Here is a 27896-nt window from a genome sequence, read left to right as displayed (position 1 = left end):
ACATGTAGAGTCAATATTGTTAGAGAAAGATTGCTAGCATAGCTGAGTAGACTAAATATCATGGGAATACTTCAATATTTTTTATCCGGTTGTTTTATGAATGAAAATGTTTGGCCAATCTGGCTTGAGTGAGAGTAAGAAATGGGCAAATCCCATAGTCCTTAATATTTAAATCTGAAAAAAATAAAAGCCCAATATGTTATATGCTATTGAAAAGTTTGAAAAATTAAAGTAAGTTGTGCGTATTTTAAATAATTTACACAACAATTCCTAATTACTTTGAAGAATTATCAGTATGATGCTCTCCTGTTATAGCCTGGCTAGATGAAATATTTAAGAGATATATTATTATAAAACATAATATATTCAAAATATGTTTTTATGTTTAAATGTGTGTTCTAAATATGCATTTTGAATTTATATTTCAATTAAAATTTCAATATTCTATTATTATATAATTCTATAATGTCAAATTAGCTTTGTTTTTGTCTTCTGAGGCTGGTTTTAAACTGATTTAAACTGATATTCTCAAATCTCAGTCTCCATAGTAGCTAGAACTACAGGCATGTACCCCAAGAGCCTGACATCTGTTTACTTTTGGTTATTGTTTTATTGTTTATCATTCTTTTGCTTATTTTTCTTTTATTTGTTGTTGACTATATTACCATATAATATTTAGTGGTAGAGGCAATAAAATAATTCATCATGTAATGTTTGTTACATAACTTAAATACCTTTATTTTCTGTAAGAATCAGATTTAATTGTATAGCAGCTACTTCCTTGTTAAGATAAAAGCTATCAATGAAAAGCATTAGATAGGCTCTTTGAGAGATCTGAAAGACCTTCATGTGTCATCTGTTGGGGGCTTAAGACATATCCCTCTGCTCTGAGCACTCTTTTCACTGTATGCTCTTTATTTGCCTTTTGTCCCACAGTCTCATTTCAGTCTTAACCAAACAAAAACACAGAAGCCAACTCTCAGACTGCACACCTTTGAATTATATTTTGTGGCAAATGGACCTTATTTCATTTCAAAGACTTGAACTTGAAATCACTCCCAACAATTTTAAAGCAAATGTCTTTCCTCCTGCCAGCCATTGCCTAATTTAGCTTCCCATCTGCACTTGTAATTATGATACAGAAAAAAAAAATCTGTGTTGAACAAAGAGTTCTTTTTTTTAAATTTCTCTCAGGATAGACCAATATAGGCATAAGGCTAAATGAAGGACAACCTTTTCAGTTTACACCTTAAAATACCTTCTCATCAATTACAAAATGATTTAGATACATGAAGTTTACCTTAAAACACATCCTAATACTATTACGAAGATTTACAAACCATTCATAGTTAATCTTAAAGTAATTGAAAGTGAAATAATTGATAGCATCTTATAAAATATGAAAAATTATCTATACATACAACATACTTATTTATGTGACATTTTATATGACTAGCAAAATAAATGTATTCATCCAGTGTTTTCTTACCCCAAGCAATGAAATATCTTTTCGTATTTTTAGATATGGACTTAAAATGAAAAAAATCCAGTTTTATTTTAATAAAATCATTAAATATAATGTGTGTGTGTGAGAGAGAGAGAGAGAAACACAGGATAGCTGGTAACTTAGAGCAAGTTATAAGTCTGCAGCCTTTTATTGATATAAAGAGTTTCAGAATCTGTCATTTAGGCATTTTTAAAACTCTGGTAATGCTCTTAATAGATTGAAAATGAAAAGGGAATCATACTTTCTCCCACAGAGATATTTATTGTCCCAGGGAAAATTGAGGTCAGTTGATAAAGTGGCTACACACACACACACACATACACACACACACACACACACACACACACACACACACACACACACACACAATGTTGGGCTTTATTCCCTAACACATAAATTCTACACATTCCAGAATCTCCACCCACTAAGACCAAAACCAGAGAGTTGATTATACAGTTTTCTATCCTCATCCATAAATTATACTTTCAGTAAAGGTATATGACTAGAATAACTTTATTGTATATGCATTTGCCACAGTAATTACAGACACAGAACTTTTGATTTAGGAAAATTGCTATGCTCCTTAAAATCTCACAGTATTGGTCAAATTTACCATTATTTGAGAGAGAAAGAGAAAGAGAGAGAGAGAGAGAGAGAGAGAGCAGAAAGGAAGGAAGGAAGGAAGGAAGGAAGGATTTTTTAAGCCAGTGTTCATAGATAGGTATGTATCTATGTTTTTATATCTATATACAATTTGTGAATGTGTATTTAGGTATACTTTACAGTTACTAATATGAAATTAGGAGAACTGAAATTCTAATAGCCTGAAAGCTTCTCGCCAGAAATTATATCTTTAAAAGCCTTCTAGTGTATGTATAATACCTACTAAGAACATAAGTCATTTAATTAGGCCAATAAGGATCATGGAGTTCAAAGATGAGCAGAATCTGGAAAGAGTACTTGGAGCTGGGCTTTATGGCATCGGTTGATATCTATTATGCAATGGAAATAATGTAGTTAAGGGCTTGAATGAACATCCATACAGTGATTCAGAAATGTTCTGTGTCCTCACTGTGCTAAAAAGAGGCTGCAAGGACAGACTGGGGCCGAGCTGTGAAATCATACATTGCCCTATTGTTTGTGACTAGCTTTCTTCGCTTAGCTTACTGTCATCAAGGTTCATCCGTGTGGTAGCGTACATGGAAATTTCCTTTCTTTCTATATCCCGCTGCATTCAGAGTCCACCCTCAGCTTATTTATTCATCTGTAGATAGACATTTAGGTGCACTATTTTCAGTTGTGTGACTCGTGCTGCAGGGAGCGCAGATGTACAAGTATCTGTAAAAATCCCTGCTTTCAATACATAGGAATATGTGTGGAGGGGGAACGGCCGCATCCTGAAGGAATTCCCTTGAGTGGGCAGTCTCAGAACCACTGCACTGTTTCCCTCTCCTATTCCAATTTCACCCTCACGCCATAGTCACACTGCGCACTAAGTGTTAGTTCTCCACCTCCTTGCCAACACTTGTAATTTTCTGTTTGTTTGATACATAGATCTCACTCTACTGAGTGTAAAGTGGTGTGACATTGTGATTTTTTTTCTTTGACTTCAGCGCAATAAAATTTCAAAATGAAGTTTGATCTTACCTTCATTCTACTACTTAATAAAATAGTCTTCATTTTGAGCTTAGTTTTTCCTTATGATAAGAATAAGAGTATATATTCTCAGGTGAATCACTATACCTTTCTTGAAGAACAGATTCTTTATACAATGAAGTAAAAATGTAAATGTTTAAGCATACAAATATCCTTGTCAGGTCTGTATATTAGAAAAGGTAACCTAATATTAAAAAATAATACGGACAAATATTATGTTGACTCATTAATAAGAAAACTGTAATAGTCCAGGCGAGAGAGAATAAATGTAAATATAGGGCAGCAATTGTAATCTGTAATCCTAGCTACTCCCAAGAGGCTGAGATCTGAGGATCAAGGTCAAAGCCAAAAGCAGCAGGAAAGCCCAACAGACTCTTATCTTAAATTGTTATCTTATCTCTGGGTAGTTAATTAAGGTACCAGAAAAAGCATGAATTGGAGCTATGGGTCAAGAATTAGCTTTGAGCAAAAAAGCTCAGGGGCAGCTCTCAGGCCCTCACAGGAGTTCAAGCCTACAAACAGGCACAAAACATTTTCTATCTACATATAGTCAGATAAAATACATATACCATGTACAAAATAACCTTGTTGTCTCCATACTGAAAATGCTGCTAAAAATCTTCCTGGTGGTCAGGATTTCCTGACAATACAAGGCTGACCTCTTCACTCAGGTTTGTGAATCACTTTGTACAACCTGTTCTTAATCCCTGTTACACTTAGCCCCAATTTACCACAAGCAGAATACAGTAGAAAACACAGTCAACATATTTTCTCCTGGACCTCTAAGCAACGTGTCAGAGAAGAGCAAAGCAATTTCAGGTCACCACTTACTCTCTCTATAAACAAGTTGGAGGCAGAAACACTTAAATTTCAGCCTCCTCTTTGCCTGTCAGGGTGATTTTGTTGGGTCAGTGCAAATTCTTAATTGGACAAGAATTTGAGTTGTTTATGATGGTCCTGTTTTTTGAAATGTTTTTATACCCATAGCAAACAGTGAGAAATGAGTAGTATAAAAGCTGTTGAATTTCAGCTCATTGAATGAATATATATATGTATATATATATATATATATATACATATATATATATAATTACACAGAGGAAGCAAGTTTATTGTGAAGTCTTGAACATGAAGAACGTTCTGGTTTTAAGTTCAACATTTTTCAAAGGAGAGTTCCATTAAACTTAGATTATGTATTTTTTTCAATTTACAATGTCTTCATTTGTAAAAATTAGACATAAATATTGTTAGAAAAATTGAAGTAATGACAATATAAAAGAAAAAAAATATAGTTCTATGTCCCCTATACATTTCTTTTTGTCTCAAGGCTTTTCTTAGGATGGTTTTGTTCTTCCTAGTATCTTACATAGATGTAATATGCATTTATACTTATACTTATTTTCTACCCTCTACTAACTTAAATCATTGTTCCAGTGATCATGTAAAATCACACTTTTATGATTATAAAAATTTTCTTGGCATTTGGGTCATCTCTGACAGGTTCACATACACATAAAAATAGAAACAGTCTACATTTTGTTGGCAAAGGAAATAGACTCTATAGGGAAAAAATGTTATAAAGGTCTCAGTATATTATATAACTGTTCTTTTCATGTATTTATTTCCAAGAATAAGAAAACATCATTATTGATGTTATAAAATCAGATAACAGCTACCATGTAGTTAAAGTTGATTATGAGCTAGAATCCATGAAATATTCCCCATACTGCTACTTTTCAATCATAGTTCAAAAGAGGGAAGGATGGGGCATCCGATGACAGGGACTTTGAGGTCAATCTTATCATCCCAATCTTATGATTCTAAGTGTATAATGTAATTTTTACAGCTCTCTAGGTGATTTTATGCTGTAGCCACAATTGAGAAACATGTAGGTAGAAGCAGAAGAGACATTGACAAGGGGAAAAATATACAAAACACATATCAAAACTAAAATGTAAGAAATTCAGAATTAAGACACATTGATTCAAAAATAGTGTGATATTTGAAAGGTTTTGCTTAAGTCATCACAGCAGTGACAATACCTGAATTAAAAATCTTATCTTTTGATTATTTCTCTCTACCCAGACATGTGATCCCGTGTCTGGCCACTCTATGGCCCTGTGCCCTGTAGACAGATATGCATTTTTCATTTAATGGATGGTACATTCACCTACTTTACATCATGCAGTACCCACCAAAAATAGACGTTTTGTTAAAACATTTTCTCCTTTCAATCTGTTTAACAAGGTAGACCAGTCCCAATTTTCCCACATCTATATTTTTGAATGTTTAAAAATTTCCAGAAGATGTAATTTATAGCTAGCAGTTCATCTGCAAAAAGAGTCTTATGCTGTCTATACATGTTATTTATTGGAAGGTAAATCCATTCAAAAGAGAGACAGAGCCTGCAGGGCAGAGTGAAGAAGTATTTTTATTCTGCATTTCTTTTTATCTTCTCTCCCAGAGTTTCTTTCTCGTTCATGCTTCCCTAGACTCTGGCATGCACCTTGAATGCTAAATGAGATGATCCTCTCAATGTTTTTTCGGCAGTTGGGCAGGGGTGCAGAATCTGGGAACAGTAATTCATTCAAATATGGGTTCAATTAACAATACTGAAGAGATTAGAATGAGTCAGAGTCAAGGAAATCCTAATGATGGTTTATCTCTCCAGTCACAAGTTTTTTGCATGTCTGTGCCATGCCAAGTCTAACTAGCCTCCAAAGTGACAGCATCATGAAAACGGCAGAGCCTCCATTTTGCCTCTATGTTTAGCTTAGATTTTGTATTTAGTGTTTTAGTATTTAGATTTTGCCAATATTATAACCTATGGTTACTTCTACAATATTTGCAATACAAAATAAATGCTTATGTGAGCCATACTCTCTCGCCACCGCCATAATGCACATCTTAAAATATCATCCTGTGTAGCCAAGGCCCATCTGCCTTGTTCTATTAGTGCTGATTGGTACTTGAGCATCTTTCTCTGTGGAGCCAGTTTGTCTTCAGGATAGCAGTGGACAGTGACAAGATGGCTAGATAGAGTGAGAGCGCATGCCCTGGAAGGCATGTTTGCTGTGGAGGCCTATTAACCCCCACTGCTACTGAAACCTGACTTGCATCTCAGTAACACGACACAACTGAGCTGGCCAGAAACAAACAAGCATACAAAAGTTCCCACACATATTGGGAACCAGCAAGGTTTGGGAATCAGTACTGGGAATCTTTAAGGTTATTTATTAAAAAGAGTCCAATGGAAAAGGATATGGAAATAATTTTCAAGTTAATATATACACATATAATTTATTGATTCTGTGTACAGATGGCATTAATCTATTAAAGATATGGGCTGCATTTACATGGATGCATCTATTTAATTTTTATCCTTTGCATGCAACTTACGTTGTGCTTGTAAAAAGTATAGTTTTTCTATTTGGGGAGCATTCATATTTCTATTATACATAGTTTTTTTATCTTATTAAAGTATAAAACCAAGGACTTAGAGCTTGCTTGGCAGGTGACCTATCATTGAAACTCTAGTCCTAATTTCTTTTGGCCTTGGTTACTTTTGAGATATGTCTCATCTTTTTCTCCATGCTGGCCTGAATGGTAATCCTTTATTTATTACTTATTTATTATTATCACTGTTATTATTATTTTTTCTTTTTTGCCAGTCCTGGGGCTTGAACTCTAGGTGAAGTCTCTCGGAGCTTTTTTTGGCCAAAGCTAGCACTCTATCACTTGGTCTTTATTATACGATAAGTCTAAGACTGATCAGTTTTACCTATCAAAGTTGATAGGTAAATTGCTGAATCTTTTAAATTTTTTCCATTGTGAGTGGATTATTTAATTATTTATGCCAGTGCTCAGGCTTGAACTCTAGGCTTCTGATTTTTCTGTCAAGGTTGGTGGTCCATCACATAAACAAGACTCTACTACTAGCTTTATTTAGTTAGTTGGAGATAAGAGTCTCATGGACTTTTCTGCCTGAATTCAAGCATTGATCCTAAGATCTCAGGTACCCAGGTAGATGATGCTCTGGTAAACAATTTGGAGATTTGTAAAAAACATGAACTAGCAATATGTTGATAAAAATAAATGCTGTTCGGCCTGGGAAGGTGGCTCAGTGGTAGAGTGCTTGCCTTGTATGCATGAGGCCCTGGGTTTGATTCCTCAGCACCACATAAGCAAAAAGAAAAAAGCAGGAAGTGGCGCTGTGGCTCAAGTGGTAGAGCGCTAGCCTTGAGCTGAAGAGCTGAGGGACAACACCCAGGCCAGAGTTCAAGCCCCACGTCCGGACCCAAAAAATAAATAAATAAATAAATAAATAAATAAAAATGCTGTTCTCCTCATAAAGGCTTCGAAGTCAGTCTCTCCTTAGTAAAGTTTTCAGTCTCTCCTTAGCTACCTCACAGACCTGTTCTCCACAGTGGGTAAATTTGTAGCTTTTTCCCCCTCTCACAAGTTTCTTGAGATGTACAAAGAATTCACTTAATTCCTAAATGTTATTTACAGCCCTGAAATACTAATTCTAAGTTACAGAGTAGAAAAATGATTTTTTTTGCTAGGAGTCAGTGGCTCATGCCTCTGCCTATAATCAGGCAGTTTAAGAGGCTAAGATCCTAAGAATCTCAGTTCAAAGCCAACCTGGAGAAAAAAGGCCCTGAAATTCTATTTTCAAAATAAAAAGCATCATGCCCAGCTGGAGGAATGGCTCAAGTGTTAGAGTACAATTCAAGAAAGCTGAGCCAGTGCAAGGTTCTAAATTCAAACCCTGGTACCGGTAAAACAATACTACTATATTTGTTATTTCTAACATTACTTAAAAGTTTATATTTGTTGAGATTATACAGTATAATTTTACTATATTAAGAATGAGTACATTATCTTATGTAATTTAAGAATAAACAAACACAGAAGGATATCTTATGTAAGTTGCTTTCTTAGTAAATTAAGAAGTGAGAATTGTTTTGTGAACAATACACAGGCTAGTAGCCTATTATTAGAGAAGAGGGATAATTATGTGAATAAGACCTAAATTATCATTTGCTCAACTGGATTGCATGTTTTGGATATTGCCGGATACAATGGCATAAGCAGTTTTGTTCCTGCAGTTGGCTAACATAAGAAAAGAACTTGGTTTTATAAAAATTGGTATGTGATGAATTTTGTTGTAGTAGCTTCTATCCTCACATTCTGTTGGAGATAGTTTATGTCATTGAGCTGTAATGAAAATTTGACAATTTTTAAATCAAGCACAACTTTACCAAGTATCTTTTCTAGCAGGTTCTCCTATGAATTACAAAATAATACTGTTTCCATGCTGTAAAATACAGGTACAAATTTATAAAACTGATAAATGTATGTGGTTATGGTTTTCTGTTATTTAGAGTTCAAATGCAGAATTTTTATTTTACAAAATAATGGGCTTCATTATGACATTTTCATACACGGATACAATGTATGTCAATCATACTCACCCTTACTCTCTCTATTCCTGTGATCCTCCTACTCATTCTCCACCTGGTAGAACATAGTCCTTTCTATAAGACCATGTCTTTTGCTTGTTTTTTTTTTTGTTTAGAAATCTATTGTTTATATATGAGAAAATGTGACATTTATCTGAATTTGGCTAATTTTACTTCAAGTGGTGTTTTTTACCTTCTTCCTCTCTCTACAAGTAACATAATATTCTTCTTGCTTATGGCCGAATAGTATTCTATAATTTTATTTTTATTCAAACATCTATTGTTGGGAACCTAGAAAGATTCCATAACTTGGCTATTACTTAAACAATTTGACAAATTATTTTTCAAGTGAACTATGATAATAGTATAGTTTCTACAATGTTATTAAGATAGGCAAATCAAACTTCCTCATTCTCTGTTTAAATTCCTAATGATAATTTGTTGATTAGTGTTAACATAGGCTCTAAACATGCCTTTGCTTCAATTTCCCAGTTGGCCTTCTATTACTTCATGTACTTGATCTTTACCAGGTAAAAACCTTTAAGTAATTAGCATACACCTCAGTGTCCAGCTTCAGAACAAGATGTTATCAGTCTGCTCTTGTTCTTGCTTTTCATTTTGCTTGAAATGTGGACTCTTCTCACTACATCTTGGTTTTCAAGATTAATCTCAGAATGTGCTTCTCTCAAAAGCTGCTTCCCAGGCCTGCAATCTATCCTTCAGGATTAACACCTTGTGTTTTCACATTTATGTGTGTCACTCATTTCATGTGAAGCCAGGCTCCCCTCTTCCTGCCTGGAGAAAAGGCTTGCACCTTGGGATGTAATATGTGCTTTTAGTGTTAAAACAATGACACATTTTGCTATTAGTAAGAAATCCATTCTCTACATGCACACACACATACACACAGACATAAAGCACACACATATGTATGTATGTGATTGACTAAATTGTACTGTCTTTCACACAAATTTTTGAATCTCTTTGTCTACTTATGTCATTGTGTCTCTCTTGTTTGTCCAGTTCATTTGCTCCATCATTGGGTTGTACTTTTTTTTGGAAAAGTGCAGATTCTCACATATATTAACTAAACCTTTTGAACTGTGACAAATCTGAGGAAAAAAGATAAGAATATTTAAGACATTTTCCAACACCTCACAGATGGCTATGTTACTTTTATCAGTCAGATGTTAAGCCATTGCCTTCAGGTTGATTGGTTTGATGATGAATTATTAGTTACTATTTTGAATTTTTGACCTCAAATAACACTGTAAAAATCCTCCACGATATCCTAGGCAATTTTGAGCAATACAAAGCAACCACTATCTCTTCTGTATTGTGTTTTTAATATCATAAAAAAACACACTAATCAAATAAAATTTTCAAAATATCAATGTAGCAATTATGAGCATTGGATTAATATATGAGTATTTAGTCAACAACTACTATATGACAGCTATATTCTAGGTGATTTGCTTATTGTATTCTTATTTAATTATGTTGTATTTTATTATTGGAAATACTGTTATAAGAGGATATTCCATTAATGTATAAATAACATATTGTGCAAAAGTACTTTGGAAGCCCTGCTTAAACTTGCAACACAAAAACTGAGTGCCAGAAAACTAAGCTGTCTGCTCTGTCACAATGGGAGTAATGGAGCCATATTCTTGCTCAGACCCAAAGCTACAGTTTAACTTACACAAGAGGCTGGCAAGAATTATCCCTCTTGACTTCCTTACTCTTTCAGAGCTGGATGGGATAACTTAATGCTTGTATAGTGTGTTACAGAAATTGAAGAAGACTTCTCCAGGCATAAGTATTGAGTAAGCTCAAATGGCATTAACTTTGAACCTGCAACATTCCTAAAGTTACCTTATTATTGTGAAATTTGCAAAGTTATCAACTTATGATCTGAAGAATAATATGTCATCTCTGAAATGTTTGTGGTAAGGTGTGTTTGTGTGTGTGTGTGTGTGTGTGTGTGTGTGTGTGTGTGTATCTGGGGCTTGAACTCATGGCCTAGTTACTATTACTGATGTTTTTGCTGAAGGTCATGCCCCTATACTTTAGCCACACATTCTCTCTAGGTATTTTTTGTGTTTTTAATTGGAGATAATATTCTCATGGATCTTCATGCCTAGGTTGGCTTTGAACTGTTGAGTAGTTAGGATTTCAAGTTTCAGACAATAGTGCTAGGCAGTGATATTTTTTAAGAGCTTGTTTTTATCTTAAAAAAGAAACAAAAAGCTGAAATCTCTCTTTGATTGGTTGATTGATAAAGCAATCACAGCAAGAGACTCAAAGGTAAGGTATTTGTTCAGATTAGAAAACAAATCCTGGTAATGTTTTAAGCCTACAAGTTCAATGTTTCATCAGACATGACCCGTTGCTTGAAAAGTAGAATATCAACATCTTTTCAATTTTACTGTCATTAAATGTGGATTGGGCCCAAATGAGAATAACTGATCATTTTCCAGTAAAAATTAAGAAATGATACCATTACAAACCATCTAAAACTGCTGGATACTGGTGGCCCATACTATAATCCTAGCTAATCAGAAGGCTGAGATCTGAGGATCATGGCTTGGAACTAGCACAAGCAAGGCAATTCATGGGACTCTTCTCTTCAACTAACCACCAGAAAGCCAGAAATAGAGACATGGCTCAATTGGTTAAGCACTAACCTTCAGCACAATGCTAAGCTAATTCATCCAGGCCTTGAGTTCAAGCCCCAGTACTGGCTTACAACACAAATTGTCTCAAAGTTGATTTTCTTTTTCATATTTGATGTACAAAGATTACTGCCTGCCTGTGATGGAGGTTGAGCTATTCTTTGAGGTGGACCTAGATAGTCTTTAGGGACAAATGCATCCTGTATAGTTTTCTACCAACTGGGAATGAATTATAAGTTCTTTTATAAAATATCTATCCAATTAAATAGGATTTTGTTTTACTGAATTACAGAATTAATTTGCTGTCTTTATTGATTTCTAAATTAATAAATGGAAGGAATGATTAACAAATGCATTTAGCTGAAGGAAAACATTGTCCAAATTAAAGACATTGAAGGATTCTTTAAAATTTAATCTATCTATAGGCCCCAGGTTACAAAGAGAAATAAAGATTTTTTTTCATTCAGTCTGGTAAGGAGAAATACATAATTTCCTAGGGATATCTTAGAATATTAATATGAAGCCATTCATATATGGTTAAATGAGGACAAGAAAAGGGCTGAAGGGTTAAGAAGGTTTTAAAAACTAGACATTTCCACAAAGATATCTTTCTGATTTCTCCACAGTTAATATCTACCTTGGACTTAGTATTGGATAAAAAAAGGTTTAAGATAATAATATAAATAATATAACAAGTGGTAAAATTTTAATATTGATTGATATTTCAGGTTTAATTTTCCTGGATGGTTTTAGCCAGATTATGAAATAGGAGGTAAATTCTATGAATTTAATATCTTCTTATTTCTAAAGAAAGGACTTTGAAGTGATAAATACGTTTTCCAGGATTTGAATAATGCATTTGTTTCTTCTTAACACAATGTTTAGATTTTTTGGACCTTAATTTTAAGACCTTCAAATCCTTCAGTTTTTTTCACAGCTGATTAAGTACAATCCTGAGAAAAACACCAACTGCCCAACAGGATGTTTTCCAGTAGGTGAACAAGCTTTGGCCTCAGAGATAATCTGTTAAATTGACTTCAGACCTTACCAGAAACCACATTGAAACATGAAGTCCTCTTTGCTCAGCCAACTTCTTCTTTATGACAAGATCTGAGAAACTAGTAGTCCTTTTTCTGCCTTCAATGTCTTTGTGAAATATAATGACACAGAAATATTGAGTGTGGAATTGAGCCCATTACAAAAGAACAAAATATGTCAGCAGAGTTGGTAAGATAACTGTAGCTCTGAGCTCTGACCTGTCCTTTCTCCATCCATACTGGCTCTTCTTGGACCCTTAATCTAAGTTTTAGAACATCCTTTTATGTCACCAAAGAATGGAGGAACTTGAAGAGAAAATGTCACTCAGCTAATCTCTCATTCACTGGAGACTGTGGGGATTTAGATTTGCATCTTCTATTTCAGGATTTGTGTGCAAAATCCACAATCTTTGGAGGAGTTAAAATTTCATATATTCTGGCTGAAAAACTGAAGTATGGCATAGTATTTTCTGCTTAGATAGAAAATTATTGACAAAGACATAAGATCAAGGCAAGAAAAGAATTTCTTTCCCCAAAGTAATATATTATAATCATGTATGAAATTTATATGACACAAACATAAATTACACATTTTGCTTCCCTGAAAAGATTATCAAGCATGAATAAGTGTTGGAAGCTGAGTGGCTTATAACTGTACTCCTACCTACTTAGGAGTTTGAGATCTGAGTGCCATGGTTCAATACTAAACTAGGCAGGAAAGTCCATGAAACTACAAGTTAACCAGCAAAGAATTGGAAATGGAGGTATAAGTGTGACTCAAATTGTAGAGTGCTAGCTTTGAGTAAAAATGCTGAATGAGTTCATGCCTCAGCATACAACACACACACACACATACACACACACACACACACACACACACACACACACACACACAATGTGTAAGTAAATCTTATACTGTATGATAACTTACATGCTATATGTTCTAAAGGATGCATTTTGAAATTTTGAAAAAGCACAGATACTTCCTGTTGCTGTACAGCTTCAGCTTCACTGCTTTGTCAAGAGATTTAAAATAATTTTGCCTCAGTTTATTTATCTATATAATAGATAATACTATTTTCATAGCAATTAAATAAAAATTAGTCAAGCTAATATGGTGGTACTATTAGCCATTATTCATAATGTAAAATTTTGTTTTACCATCTGTTTCTCAGAGTGAGGCTAGTATCATATCCTGCAATTAAGATCTGTCTAAGTATGGATATTCTGTCTACTGTGTGGAATATCTGTTAAGATAAATGTCTTTTGTACACCAGTGTTTCTTTCAGAATTTTCTACACCCACATATACTCTCCCTGTAATCTTCTCACACAAAGCAGGTATGCACGAATCTTTGATACAATCAGAATATTTAATTTTCATTATTAAATGGTACTTTTGCTTAAAAGGTTTAGGAAGTCTGCATTAAATTACAAGGTCTCTTTTGCAACCAGATTATCCTTAAATGTTGGGAGAGGATGACCTTCTGCTAAGTAGTATTTAGCATATATATTGAAAAATCTGTTAATCCACCAACCAATCATAGAGTCCGTATTATCTTGACATTTGTAGCTATTATTTCTCTAGTCTTTGGTAAGTGTTCTGTTTATTTTTTATTGTTTTGAAGTCATGAAATTGCCCACTAACCTTGTAAGGCTGTATTTCTGAAGCCATCGAATGGTGGAGCTGGATCCTAGATTGTGAGTTTGAATGTTTAGACAAATTCACTTCTGACACAGAGTGTGCAGAATTTTTAATAAATTCACTAAAAATCAATTTTTTATCTCTGAAACTTGCATGATGAGGAGCCTGAAAGGATTTAATAAGTACTTTTCAGATTTTAATCTCCTAGGACAATTGAAATGAATTATAAAATAAAATTCAGAGACCAACCTAAAGTACCAATTTTTAACTTTAAATATAAGGTCATTCAGACAAAGAGAATTAAAAAAAAAAAAACCACAATCCATTCTCAACACAATTTATAAGAGAAAAACAATACTCTAATGTCAGGGTATTGGATAACCCTTTGCTTAGGTTATATTTAGTTTTATAAAGGAATCTGCATTGTCCTTGTATTTTTAGGCTGTTATAGGCCCACGTATGGTAGTACTTCATCAACTGGTATTTGATAATCAATGGGCTCAAGATCAGTTAATGAGCTCTGTGCTCAGATTACCAATGGGTAAATGTGTTTCTTTAGGCAAATTTCTTCTCCCTCATCAGCTTGTTTCTTTCATCTATGAACTTAGAAAAATAATAACTCCTTGGGGGCTCAGAAGGTGGCTCAGTGGTAGAGTGCTTGCCTTGCATGCATGAGGCACTTGGTTCGATTCCTCAGCACCACATAAGCAGAAAAAGCTGGAAGTGGGGCTGAGGCTCAATTGGTAGAGCACTAGTCTACAGCTGAAGAGCTGAGGGACAGCGCCCAGGCCCAGAGTTCAGGCCCCATGACCAACAAAAAAAGAAAAGAAAAAAAAGAAAAGAGAAAAAAATAATAACTCTTTGACAGCATTAGAAAAATAATAACTCTTTGACAGAGTTGTATGGATAGATATTTCTAAAAATTGAATTAAAGATTTGAAGGGCATGGGTTGGGTTGAGATAGACTGGGAGGAGAGAATGATGAAAAGAGTGATGTTGATCAATGTGCATAGTCCTGACAAACTGACACGTTGAACTGAAACCCATTTGTACAACTACTTAGAGATAATTAAAAAAGAATGTTGTATGCATTAACTAATAAATCTTGTGATGACTTTATGGAAAGAAAAACCTATACTCATTCTACAAATAAATGAGAAAATTTAGGCAGACAATTTAATTTGTCATATACCACATAGTCTATAAATACTGTTATATATTCAATCATTATTAGTAATATGCATCAATTATTTATGAATATTTGTAATATTATAGAATAGTATAATACATTGCACATATAGGTACCAAAGAGTATATTTTAATAAGGTATATGAAATAAATATCTAAAATATTCAAATCAATATAGAAATATTTGCATTTAACATTAGTGTATATATTCCATGCTTACTTGTTGCATTTATATATGTTAATTAGTGATCTTATTATGATTAATATTGCTTTTTTGTGCTGGCACATTGTGCATGCTGCCGCTTGAACCACCAAGTCAGACATTTTGCTTTCAGCTCATTTTTGTCTAGGCTGGTCTCAAACACAATCCTCTTACTTCACTTCCTGAGAATCGAGGCACACAGGTTTGTAGCACTGTACTGGGCCTGTTTGTGAAACAGTCTCCATAACTTTACCTGCTTCCTGATTAGTTGGGATAACAGTGTCATCTCTAAGAAATGTAGTCCCTGTACTCTCCTGAGCCTGTGCTGTTGTTTGCTCCTGACCTGCTGGTGGCTCACACTTGTAATCCTAGATATTCAGGGGCAGGAGATATGAAGATAGTGGTTTCAAGAAAGCTGGGGTACTAAAATCTATGAGACTTACCTTCAATTAATTACCCCTCACCCATCTACTCCAAAACAAGCAGCAAGTGGAGCTGTGGCTCATGTATTAAAGTGCTAGCCTTAGGCACAAAAAGTTCAGGGACAGTGCCCTGGCCCTGAGTTCGAACTCCAGGACCTGCACAAAAAAAGTAAAATAAAATGGACTGGGAAGGTGGCTCAGTAGTAGAGAGCTTGCCTTGCATGCATGAGGCCCTGGGTTTGATTCCCCAGTACCACATTTGCAGAAAAAGCTGGAAGTGGCGCTGTGGCTCAAGTAATGGAACACTAGACTTGAGCTGAAGAGCTGAGGGACAGCGCCCAGGCCCAGAGTTCAGGCACTATGACCGACACACACACACACACACACACACACACACACACGTGCACACACAAATAAAATTTAAAAGAAGTAAAATTAGTACTGATAAAAATCTCTCAAAGTTTATATGATTAGTAATATAATCATGAGGTAGATGGATCAAAGGTAAGGTTATAACCATACTAAGATCTCAGACCATTCTTCTCATTCTCAAGTGAGGAACTAGAGCCAGGTAGACAAGGTTGAACTGTCCACAGTACAGGAACCTGAAAATGTGTGCAAATACACACAAGCTTAGCTTATTTCTTTCTGTGTCAGTACTGGGGCTTGAACATGGGATCTGAAATCTGGCCTTAGCCTTTTCAACTCAGGCCCAACTTGAGCCACAGCTCCACAGCCAATATTTTGCAGGTTAGTTGTGGATATCAGTCTCAGATTTTTCTGCCTGGTCTGCCTTTGAACCTTGATCCTCAGCTCTCAACTTTCTGAGTAGCCAGAATGACAGATGTGAGCGAACTGTGTCTGGATGCATAGCTGATTTCTAGTGTTGAATTTCTAGAAACTGTGCATATTTGTAAAAGCATTTAGTTACTTAAGTAATCCATGCTTTACTTTGTGTATTTGAGTTGAATTAAAAATCTAAATGCATTCCCTATGCCTAAGATTTGGCAACTAAATAAATAGGAGACTTTAAATAGGTACTTTGAATATTTTCAATAAAGCTAATCCTAGGGAATTTCCTAAAATCTGAAAAAAATTTAATTAAGATATAAAACGAGTACATTCAGAAAACAGTGTTCTAATTGTGTTTTACATTGGGCGCATGGACTTCTTTAAAGTCCACCTTATCTAAGGATTTTTCCCTACTGAATTGTGATGTGAATATTATGTTGCAAAGATCATAGCCAGAATTACCTTTTCTTGAGTCCAGCAAAGTATGAATGTCCGTGTCATTCAAAGGTTGCAAGTGTTTGAATTTCATAGATTGAGTTTAATTACTGATCTGTGGATTTTCTGCTTGCAGAGAGGAGAATTTTGCAATGATTGAAGCCCACATGAGACTACCTAGTTTCAGTTTTAGTGAGTCTAAGCAGGGGGTCTTTGATTTTATCCTTTAAACTGTATTTAGTGCTTGTGCTGCTAAGGAAAGTAGACTAAGGCTTGGAGGAAACTGGGACAAAAGCTAAAGAAGTCATCCTTACTAACTTATATATGCTGATTCTTGCTGGGGCTCAAGAAACGTTAGCCATGTGTAGCAAGCATGGAATAGAAAGAAAACTGTGAGTTATGTGGTTACATAAACCTGCCTTTTACAGCCAATAATGGTGTGGTCTTGAAACTGCACTTAAAACTTATTGGTTTTAGACTGGTGCTGGTGAGTCGTGTCTTTAGTTCTAGCTACTCCGGAGGCTGAGAACAGAGAACTGAGGTTCAAATCTAGCCTGGGCAGGAAATGTGAACATTATCTCCAACTACCAGCAGAAGTTCAGAAGTAGAGCTGCAGCTCAAGTAATAATGTGCCATCTTTCAGAGAAAAAACTAAGGGATAGTGCCCAGATCCTGAATTCAGTCACCAGTACTGGCACAAACAAATGTACAAAACAACAGCTCACTGGTTCGCATTTGTAAAGAGAAGGTACTCTGTGATTAAATGTCCATGTGATTAAATTAGGTGATACATGTAGAATGGAAGCACTGGGGTCCAGCCCTGGGTTGTGGATGCACCACCATTATCCCGTTAATTCTAAGTAGGTGCATTGACTGCCATTTAGGGAGTTAAGAGCTGCAGAGTGGATCTTCCTCATTCATAATCCCTCCAATCAAAATGTTTTGCTTTCTTATATGAACAATTTCAGTTAGTTAATTTGGAATACTTTGAGATGTTAAGTCTGGACCATATATATTTCATGGCAAGTCCACAAAGTTGTCATTAACACTGGGCAGACTTTCTCACAAATGTGTTATCAATTGAGAGGAGAAGTGGGAAGAAGAACAAGAACTATATTTTGATGAACATCTAGTAGCAGTAGGTACTATTGTCATTTGCTGACTCATGGTCCTATTATTTAAAATGAGACTGTGCTGCACTAGTCACAGATGTTACTTTGGATTTATCTCAGTATTAGTAGAGAGAAGGGAGTATAAATTGTCCAGAATTGTTTAATATATGGTAATAAAGCTATGCTGGTTTCAATCCTCATCAATTACTTCCAAATCTAAAATTCCAGAATTTTTCTCTTCAACACTGACTCATATACTCCAAAGTTATCTGTTCTGCTACTGAGTGTCTCTAATATCCAATAAAATACAATTTAAATTATTCATTTGAAGTCCTTTTTGATGCAGAGTACTTCAACATTTCCTTTCTCACAATAGTCTTCAGAGATATTATCCACCCATGTATTTATAAATCTATCATCTTTCTACCCACTTGTATCCTGTCCCTAGATAATGGTTTTCTGTACATACAACCTAGAGGTTTTCAAGTGAATGCTATATTTATAATATAAACAATATCCTTTATAGGATGCTGATAATGTTGAAAACTCCAAAATTATTGATTTATATTATAATCTTGTTAGTATTCATGCTTTTTACATCTTGAAACTTGACTACATCTGTCAGAAATGGATTAGATTATCTCTGATTTATTTCAACTATCTAATGCTAAGGTTCTGATACTATGTATTATGTCTCGATTGGCAACCCATGAGAACATGTAGGATTTCTATCCCCATATATATCTTACAGATCTGAAGTTAGTATGATGATATTAAAAATGTCATGTACACTTTATTGAGGTTTTTCTAGATAATCATATTTATCCAAAAAATATTCTACCAGACTTAAGATATGGAAAATATAAAATGGAGAAGAGATTGATATTGTAGTCAAGATATTCATATACAAGTCTCTACTGAAAGGAACAAGAGGGGAAATGGAAAAAATACGACTTTTAAGAAAACATAATTTTGTAAATATATCTTATGTCAAAAGCTATAGAATATTCCCCATTTTAATTCACAAATATTTTGTGATAGGTAATTAGATCAGTAGAATGAAATTCAACAATCAACAAAAACCTTAAAGCAATTTAGAGTTCTTTGAATCTTTAAAGAAAATCCAATAACACTTGAAGAGTAAAATCGATAAGGAGTCTGATTGTTTCCTTTTTGATTTGCCACAGGGTCCAAGTTTTCTCTCTGAGGCCATTTTTCCTAAGCCTGCAACAAAAATTGAAGAAACAGATCCTTTTTTCAACTTTCATACAACAATTGCCAAGGTAAGTAGAAGGATGTAATTTTGAATAGTATTGAGAAAGTTGTGGTTTAGTTTTACTTTGTTTGGTTTTGGTAAATGAAGGAAGTAAAATAACCACCCAAGAAGAATCTTGAATTTTGAATTTGTGAAATATATTAGAAAGGATTTTGCGGCATCATATTGTTTTCCTAAGAAGTAAAGATGATAAACAAACGTTTAGAAAAACCTCTATTCAAGCTCATAGATATCATCACCCTGGTGTATTATCTTAAGCATCTATCCACAGTAAAATAATAATGATTTCCTTTTAGCCTGAAAGTATGTTTGCATTATATTTGTAGATACAATTTTCTGCTTTAATCATCATGCCAAATGGATCTTTGCATTACTTTTTCCAAATAATTGAGATATTTGTTCATTTATAATATTTTTTAGTTGTGATAAAGAAAGAAGAGGGTTGGGCTGGGAAGGTGGCTCAGTGGTAGAGCGCTTGTCTTGCATGCATAAGGCCCTGGGTTCGATTCCTCAGCACCACATAAGCAGAAGAAAAAAAAGCCGGAAGTGGTGCTGTGGTTCAAGTGGTAGAGTGCTAGCCATGAGCTGAAGAGCTGAGGGACAGCGCCCAGGGCAAGAGTTCAGACCCCACAACCGGACACCCCCCCCCCCCAAAAAAAAAGAAAAAAAAAGAAGAGGTTATCTTGAGGACCAGTGGCTCATTCCTATAATCCAGCTACTCAGGGACTAAGATCTGAGGATATTTGTTCAAAGCCAGCCCTGGCGGAAAACTCTATGAGACTCTTATCTCCAATAAACTACTCAAAAAACTGGAGGTGGTGCTGTGGCTCAAGTGGTAAAGTGTTTGCCTTGGGCAAAAGTAGGCCAGGGGCAGCTTTAGGCCCAGAGTTCAAGCCCCAGGACTGGCAAAAAAAAAACTAGCTGTTTTGTAATAATGAACAAGGTTGGACCTATTATAGGACATTTTTATTCTAAGGTGGAATACTTATATTGTTACAGTATCTCCTTAGTCATAAGTTTATAATGTGGAAAAATATGTTTTACACCATGAAGTAAATAAATTTAACATTCTTGACATTATATGATATATATGAATGTTTATATTTACCAGTTATTGATACAAAACCTGTCAAAACCTGTCTTTTGAGAATAGAATTTAGACTATCGGCATTTTAGTTTCTTTAAAATAATCTATATTTACCTATGAATATTTGAAAGATTTAATCATCCTCACATCTCAATCAAGTTTTACAGCTTCTTTTTCTCGTTTAATATAAAAGGAAGTATGGTAAGAAGCTCACTGAGAAGCAACAGAATGAGTTCATGATACATGTTTTAGAAACTTTATTCATCTCTGACATTTAAGAACTTTGTGAATTTATATTGTTACTGTATCCTTAAAATAAATTGCATTAGAATTTTAAAAAATAGAATTATTTTTAATTTAAAATTCTTTTAATCTCAAAATACCTTGGTCTTAACTATGATTCTTTAATTTTTCTTTGCAGTCCATCCCAGATCATTGATTTAGTTTTTAGTATATCTATCCTTTGTCTATTATTCTTTATTTAATAAGATAGAAGTGGACACTAAATACTTCCTTAGTATTTAAAATATTATCCTCATTCCTAATGCTTAGAGATTATATATATGCATATAAACACGTATCTAACAAAATGTATAAATATATCTAATGAATAGCTATATTACATATTTGGATGAACATATACATACACTTGAATCTATATAGATTCAATCAAGTATTCTGGGTATGTAAAATTGGTATTCATTTAATTGAGGTGGCCTGAATGGGACTTGAATTCAGGGGCTAGGACCTGTCCCTTATAGCTTTTCTTTGCAAGATTCGCACTCTACCACTTGAACTATAGCTTCACTTCCAGCTATTTTGGAGGTTATTTCAAATAAAAGTTTCATGAATTTTCTTGTTTCAGCTGGCTACAAACTATGATCCTCAGATCTCAGCCTCCTGGGAGCTAGGACTACAGATATGAGCTGCTAGTGCCCAGCTTTTGGATATTATTTTAAATCAATGAACTAGAAAATTATTAGATAATAGAGTCATAATCTTTTCTTCATTTTTCCTGTTTTTCTTTCACTAAAAAAAATCTCATTACCTTACATATAGAACTGTAACCCCTCTGTACAGCACCTTGACAATAAAATTAAGTTAATTTTACAATAAATTAAATTAATTAGGCTCAGACAACTGTGCCTAATAATGACGATAATAAAACTATGTTACTGGTTTTTTTAAAAAAAAAGGGGAGGGGATTTTTGTAGGGGAGGAAATTTAAGATCATGAGTACATTAGATATGTAATAAGATTATGGTGTATAGAACATGAAATCTCTAAATAGGAAAATGTTATTGTAGGTACACAAACCCACACTGATTCTCAGTACCCAAGTTCTTGACCACATGTATGAAATAATTTCCTGAGAGCATGCTGTAAAGCACTAATTAGTCAAGGAGCATAGAACGTAGCCTGGACTCATACAACAGGTCAAAACAGGTCAATACTTGGTGGAAAACAAACAGAAGACAGGGTATCATTAGAAAGAATACACATCTGTTAACATCTGTTACACCTCTGTTTCAATATGTTAACAGATATTTTATTAACTCATTAAACAGATGTTGGGGAAAATTCTGCGTGTGAGAAATTGAAGACTTAAATGCAAAAGCAATAGTTCTATGAGAAATGTGCACTCAGCAATAATAACTCATCAAATTTCCTTGAACTCATGTTGCAGAAATAGGCCAAGGTTCTTCTGCTTCGCAGTTTAATTGTATTCATACTAGTAGAACTGATAATATCTACAAAAAGCATTTTGACTTGATCTTAATGCTATTATTTTTATCAGCAACAAAACAAAACCATCTAGTAAACATAGATGAGTCCAGATTGGAGGTAGAGCATAAACCATGAGAGAAAAGACAATGAGAATACAAGCCCTGGTTCAAGCTCTATCACCAGCATAAATAAATAAATAAAAACAAATAATAGTGTTGAATAGTGTAGATGATTATGAATTATGAAGTAGAGTGCATGAATTTAGGTTCTGGCTTGTTAGCCAAATATCATAATTTGCAGTAAAAGATTTATTTTAGTTTTATGTCAAAATGAACTCTTGCATAATAACCATTCTCACTAGCAATCAATCTATCATTTCAAATACATAATGGGTAAATTTTCTCTACAAATAAAATATTTATGCAATTATATATTGTTAGTAACAATATTAGAACTACATTCTAGAGCTTAGATATTCTAAGTACATTTTAATGTGAATTTTCTGAATTTGTATTTTATTTTATGCAAGACATGTATTTATACACATATATAAAGTAGCTGTGCAAACAAAACTAATTAAATTTTGAAAATACACCACATGTATACAAATGAATTATAGACTTAAGAAGCTTTCAGAATATTTTGCTCCACTAAGGATAATAGCAATATTACAACCACATATTATGTATTATTACACTCCTATTTTCATAGTAGTAAGATTATTTTAGAAATGAAACGACTTTGAAGTTGAAAATCCAGCAGTCACTCACAGCTTCCTCCCAGCTACTTGAGGGGCAAAATTGATCAAAGAATTATGTTTTCATATAAGCTTGGGCAAAATATGTTCATGAGACTCAATCTCAACCAGTGACCATGATAGTATGTGCTTATGATCTCCAGTGATATGGAGAATTTGTAGCTCAAACTAGTAAAGGTATAAAGAAAAACTTTACATCTAAATAACATGGAAAAAGAGACAAGAAGTGTGACTCAAATTAATAGAATGCCTTCCTAGCAGGTATGAGGGCATGAGTTCAGTCTCTGATCCCTCTGTCTCTGACTCTCTGTCTCTGTCTCTGTCTGTCTGTCTGTCTCTCTCTCTCACACACACACACCCCTGAACAAGACCTCGACTAGGTATAGCTTCTTATCTACCAATTATGATGAAATCGTATGAAATGTAAGAATACTTTTTATAAAGTTATGAAACTTGATTAGTACTGGATTAAAATTTGATATTTAGTATCACCAATATTTTACTTTTCTTTCCAAGTGATTATTTGTCCTTGAGATCTTTGTTATAAATCACAAGTGTGATTATGTGTCTAATTCTGTTTTCATTTGTACATATTATAAAGCTAGTTAGAGTGTTTTGTTGATTTTCAATTGTATTTTTAATTAAACCACGCTCATTTATATTACATGAGCTGCGAGTCCTTGAAAATAGGTCATCAAATTTGTCCTGTAGATTTTGTTGTTGTTTGTTTGAAAAGTTTGAATTTTTCTTGGCATTTGTCTTTTTGATATAAAGCATGGAACCTCAGAAAGTAATGAATGAGGCTCAATATTGATATCAAAAGGTGTAATCCATCATGGTTTCCATGACAGCCAGGTGGTGCTGTGTAAAACTTGCTAAAGGGCGACACGTGATGAATGGATGTGGAGATATTTTTCTTATCCTCTGTAATTGCCTTAAAAACAGCATTTGGTTTTTTAAATTATTGTAGAAGCCAAACTAATTCCTTCAAAGACTAAACATGAATTAAATACCAGTATAAATCCTAGCTGCTTATCCTTTAATAAGTGAATAAAAATCACCATGGATTCATGTTTTGAAATAAGCTTATTTCTCCTCTTACACCCAGGAATTTTCTTAGTTATATTGCTAAATCTTCGGCACTTAGCTCATAAATTGTTTTTAGTCTGGTAAGCATTCCTAGTTGTCTACTCTAAGCCAAGCATGGAGCAACAACACTTGAAATATAATGACAATGAATACACAGGAGCTACTTCAAAGCAATAATAAAGCACGGAAAATCTTTTAATATAATAAACTGCAAAAGATGATAGGAATGTAGGCAAAGTATAGAAGGAACAAAACAAGAGAAGAAAAGACCCAGGATAGAATGTTTTTAGTAATCTTCAGTAAACATTCGGGAGGAAAGAAGGTTTGAAATATGTCACCAGAGAGGTGACATTTGAGGAATTTAAGTCATTCAATTTTGTCTGAATGTCAATGAGGTGTCCCAGCAAGTGTCTTAAAGATCAGGTTGTTGGTGACAGTGTGTGGAAAGCAATGATGGAAAAATAATGACAGCTTTGAGAGACAACTTTGGCATGAAATAATAGATCCTGCAAGATTTGAGGCATGAAGCAGGTTACCTACACTCCACTTCAATTACCCATTGAGAATAACTGGTTCTATTTTTAAACAAAGTCTGTATTATTGTTGGTTATTAACTATATTGATGACCGGTTTGGAGAAAGTGATGAGGTTGACATTTGACTTGAGGTTAGGAGTACCATCAGACATCTCGGCAGGCACATCAAGGGGGTCTGATGCATGAATCTGGTGCTGAGAATTTTTTGTGCATAGGGTCTATAAATGCAACATTATATGTAGTAGTCATCCTTCACATATAGATTTAAGTCAAAATATTCAGATTGGAATATCAATTTCTCAGTGACACCGCATATCATACTCTTAGAGATCATGTAAGCTAGGGGCTGCTCCAAAGAGCAGCAGACAGTAATGTAACATCATCATCAGTGATGAGTCACCTAACCTTTCTATAGAGATGGAAAAGAAATAAGACCCATGAGAAGATGATTGGTATGGATGGATAGGCACTCATCGAGAGAATGGTGCATGTAAGAAGAGAATATTATGAGGCTCTTCAAAATAAATTCATTAATTAATATAAACTAATTTAATGATGGCTATAGAATTCTGGGAAAATGAAACAAAATCAAAGATTATAGGTAGGCTTAGAATAATTTAAAATCAAATGTGAATGGAGAAGGTACATAGTACCAGAGGATAGCTAAGATATTAATACTGGATTGATGTGTATATTCCACTTGTTTCCTCAAATTCTGTAGTACTGGTTTGATGATATACTTCATTTGATTTCTCAAACTTCTAGGTCATATATAAATATGTCAGTATATGAATGGTATCTTTAGCTGGGCAGAAAAGATCATGTATGTGATACCATGGAAACCAGCCAATGACTTAATTCTGATTGTGAGCTTCCTCAACAAATATCAGTATCTTAGTTCTCCCATTGTTTTTGCATCTTATTTAAGCAAAAAAAATCATTCTTTTTAATTGGTATCAGATTTAATATTAGAGTTTTCAAAAATATTGTTCTTTAAAATAACCCTATTTCCTCTTTTTTAATATCATTTCTAAGCAGTATCTTTTATTAAAGCTATTTGTGAGAACAATATCACAAAGAGGACTTAGTTGGAACATTAATATTTGTACCTGTTATGTATATAAAGAGAGTCAAACAACCTTCAATTTCATTGTAAGGCAGTATTTGGGTAAAGCCTAGAAATCAAAGTTAGCACATATTATACAATTTGAATTCTACAATACTTGCCTTTAATTTGTAGATATAAATGTAATTCATTTCTATAGTGATGTGCATGAATTTCCAACTATTTCATTAATATTCATTTCATTAATATTTATTGCATTCGAACATGTATTAAATTACTGTGATGCCATTTGCTCACATAGAAGTCTAAATATGAGTTTTGAAATATAAATCTTCAATTGCTTAAAATTTTCCTTTAAAAATATTCCTGTTGTTATAATGTTCTTAAGATGCTTAACCCATAATAATGAGAGCTTAAATAATCTAATGATTTCCAAATAGAGAATTCTAGGGAATAGAGAGGCAGATGGAAGTATAGAGTCGTTTGCTTTCTTTTGAGTTGCCATTCTAAACCATAGCTTTGAAAACCAGCTCAGCAGTAGCATGTAGGTTGAAGAAGAGAAAGGCACTCATCCCCATCCTCTTGCTATGTTCTTGTTACTTAGCAAAGGCTGACCTGGAACTTGCAGTCCTCCTGTATTGACCTCTCCAGTGCGGTGATTTAGGGCATGAATCAGTAGACCTAGCCAAACCTTCCATCCCTCCCAAGTGCTGAAATTGGAGGCATGTATCACCATACCTAGGCAAACCTTTCATTTCTGTGTAGTAAGTTTCAAAGCATGTTTTGTCCATCAGGCTATTAGAATTTCTGATATAGGTCTCTAAATATATTCAAACCTAGTATGACTTTTAATCTGAGTGAACAAATTAGAGTACCTTCTGTAATCTCTAATGCTGAGGACGAATTGTTGGGATAAAGTATAAAAATGTATTTTATTTAGAAAAGGAAGATTAGGGATTTTTTTTTTAATTCTACATGTGTTACATTTGAGGTTATTCTGAAGCTATGGATTTAAAGGTTCTGTTTTTTAAAAATGCTGTTTTCCCCTACTATATTAAATTACTGTAGAAGCAAAATGTCTCTGCAGGGACTACTGTGTAGGTTTTCATGACATAAGCTCAAACAGAAAATATCCCAAGTATAAATTTTCAATGCAAAGATTGCTTGTTGTAATAAAAAAATGCTAGTTGGAGCTACTCAAGGGAGATGATAGTATATTAAAAAACCAAGCCTCTGCTTTGAAGAGGAAATATTGCAGGTGTGTATTTTCTTCATAAATGTATAATTAAACCAATGTATCCATTTACTGAAATTGGAGATTGTATTGTGACTATATTTTCTCTTGTCCAGAGAGAATTGATTTATTGTGTTTTTTTAATCTATTGCACAAATACAGTTTCAAAAGGCCTGTCTTTTGCTTCTCTTTTTCCTTTTTAATACTCAATGTTGTAGAATGTTAAATTCTCAAAATTTGACTCACTTTTAAAAAGAAGTTGATCTTTTCCATATATATTTATTTAAGGTCTCAGTATATTTAAGAAGTCATTGCATCTGAACATAAGAAAAACAGACTATTAGTATACAAGCATCCATTTTCTCCATTCATATATTTAAAATAATGTATTTTCAATGTTCTTTGTAACACAGAATTAATGTATTCATAATATAAATCACAACAGGAGTTTATGATAGCTGTAAATATATGTGACTATAAATAATATGACAATTTTTAAGATGCAATAAACATTTCAGAAAGTTTTCACTTCTACTTCAGGAAACAGAAACCTCATTCCATAATGTTATATTTTTGGTGATAATTGAATTTTCTATATTCCAAAAAACAAAATCTTGTTACTTTTAAGGGTATATCAAGAACTTGAAAGTGAATTTCTGTGTTGATTTCTGCATTTTTCTCCATCATTTGAATTAGATACTACCTTTACATATCATTCTTGAAAAAATACCATTTTCTTTTTTTTCAACTTTTACATTAAAAATAACTTTAATACACAGTTTCTTTATATATATATATATAAAATTGTAAAGGAGTGGTTACAGTTACATAAATTAGGTAACTAGTACATTTCTTTTTAAACAATATCACTCCTTTCCTTGTTCTCTTTGTTTTTCCCTTCCCACCCACACATTTATAAATCATTTTCAATATAATATTTATTATCATTGCTGCATTTGTTCACCCTTTGCCCCACCCTTTCTCTGTCC

General features: G+C 33.8%; 1 protein-coding gene across 1 annotated transcript in view; it reads left to right on the top strand.

Moving 5' to 3' along the window:
- The window catches only part of Naaladl2 (N-acetylated alpha-linked acidic dipeptidase like 2), a 910349-nt gene that overhangs the window by 728281 nt on the left and 154172 nt on the right, over positions 1-27896 (top strand). Inside the window, exon 11 of the mRNA XM_042678909.1 lies at positions 19323-19418. Coding sequence (XP_042534843.1) covers positions 19323-19418 — 96 coding nt within the window. The remainder of the gene's footprint in view (positions 1-19322; positions 19419-27896) is intronic.

Source organism: Dipodomys spectabilis, unplaced genomic scaffold, assembly GCF_019054845.1.
Source record: "Dipodomys spectabilis isolate Male_0828 unplaced genomic scaffold, ASM1905484v1 ptg000050l, whole genome shotgun sequence".
NCBI classification, from domain to species: domain Eukaryota; kingdom Metazoa; phylum Chordata; class Mammalia; order Rodentia; family Heteromyidae; genus Dipodomys; species Dipodomys spectabilis.
Note: the sequence above shows the minus strand (reverse complement) of the source record. Positions and strands in the feature narration are given on the sequence as shown.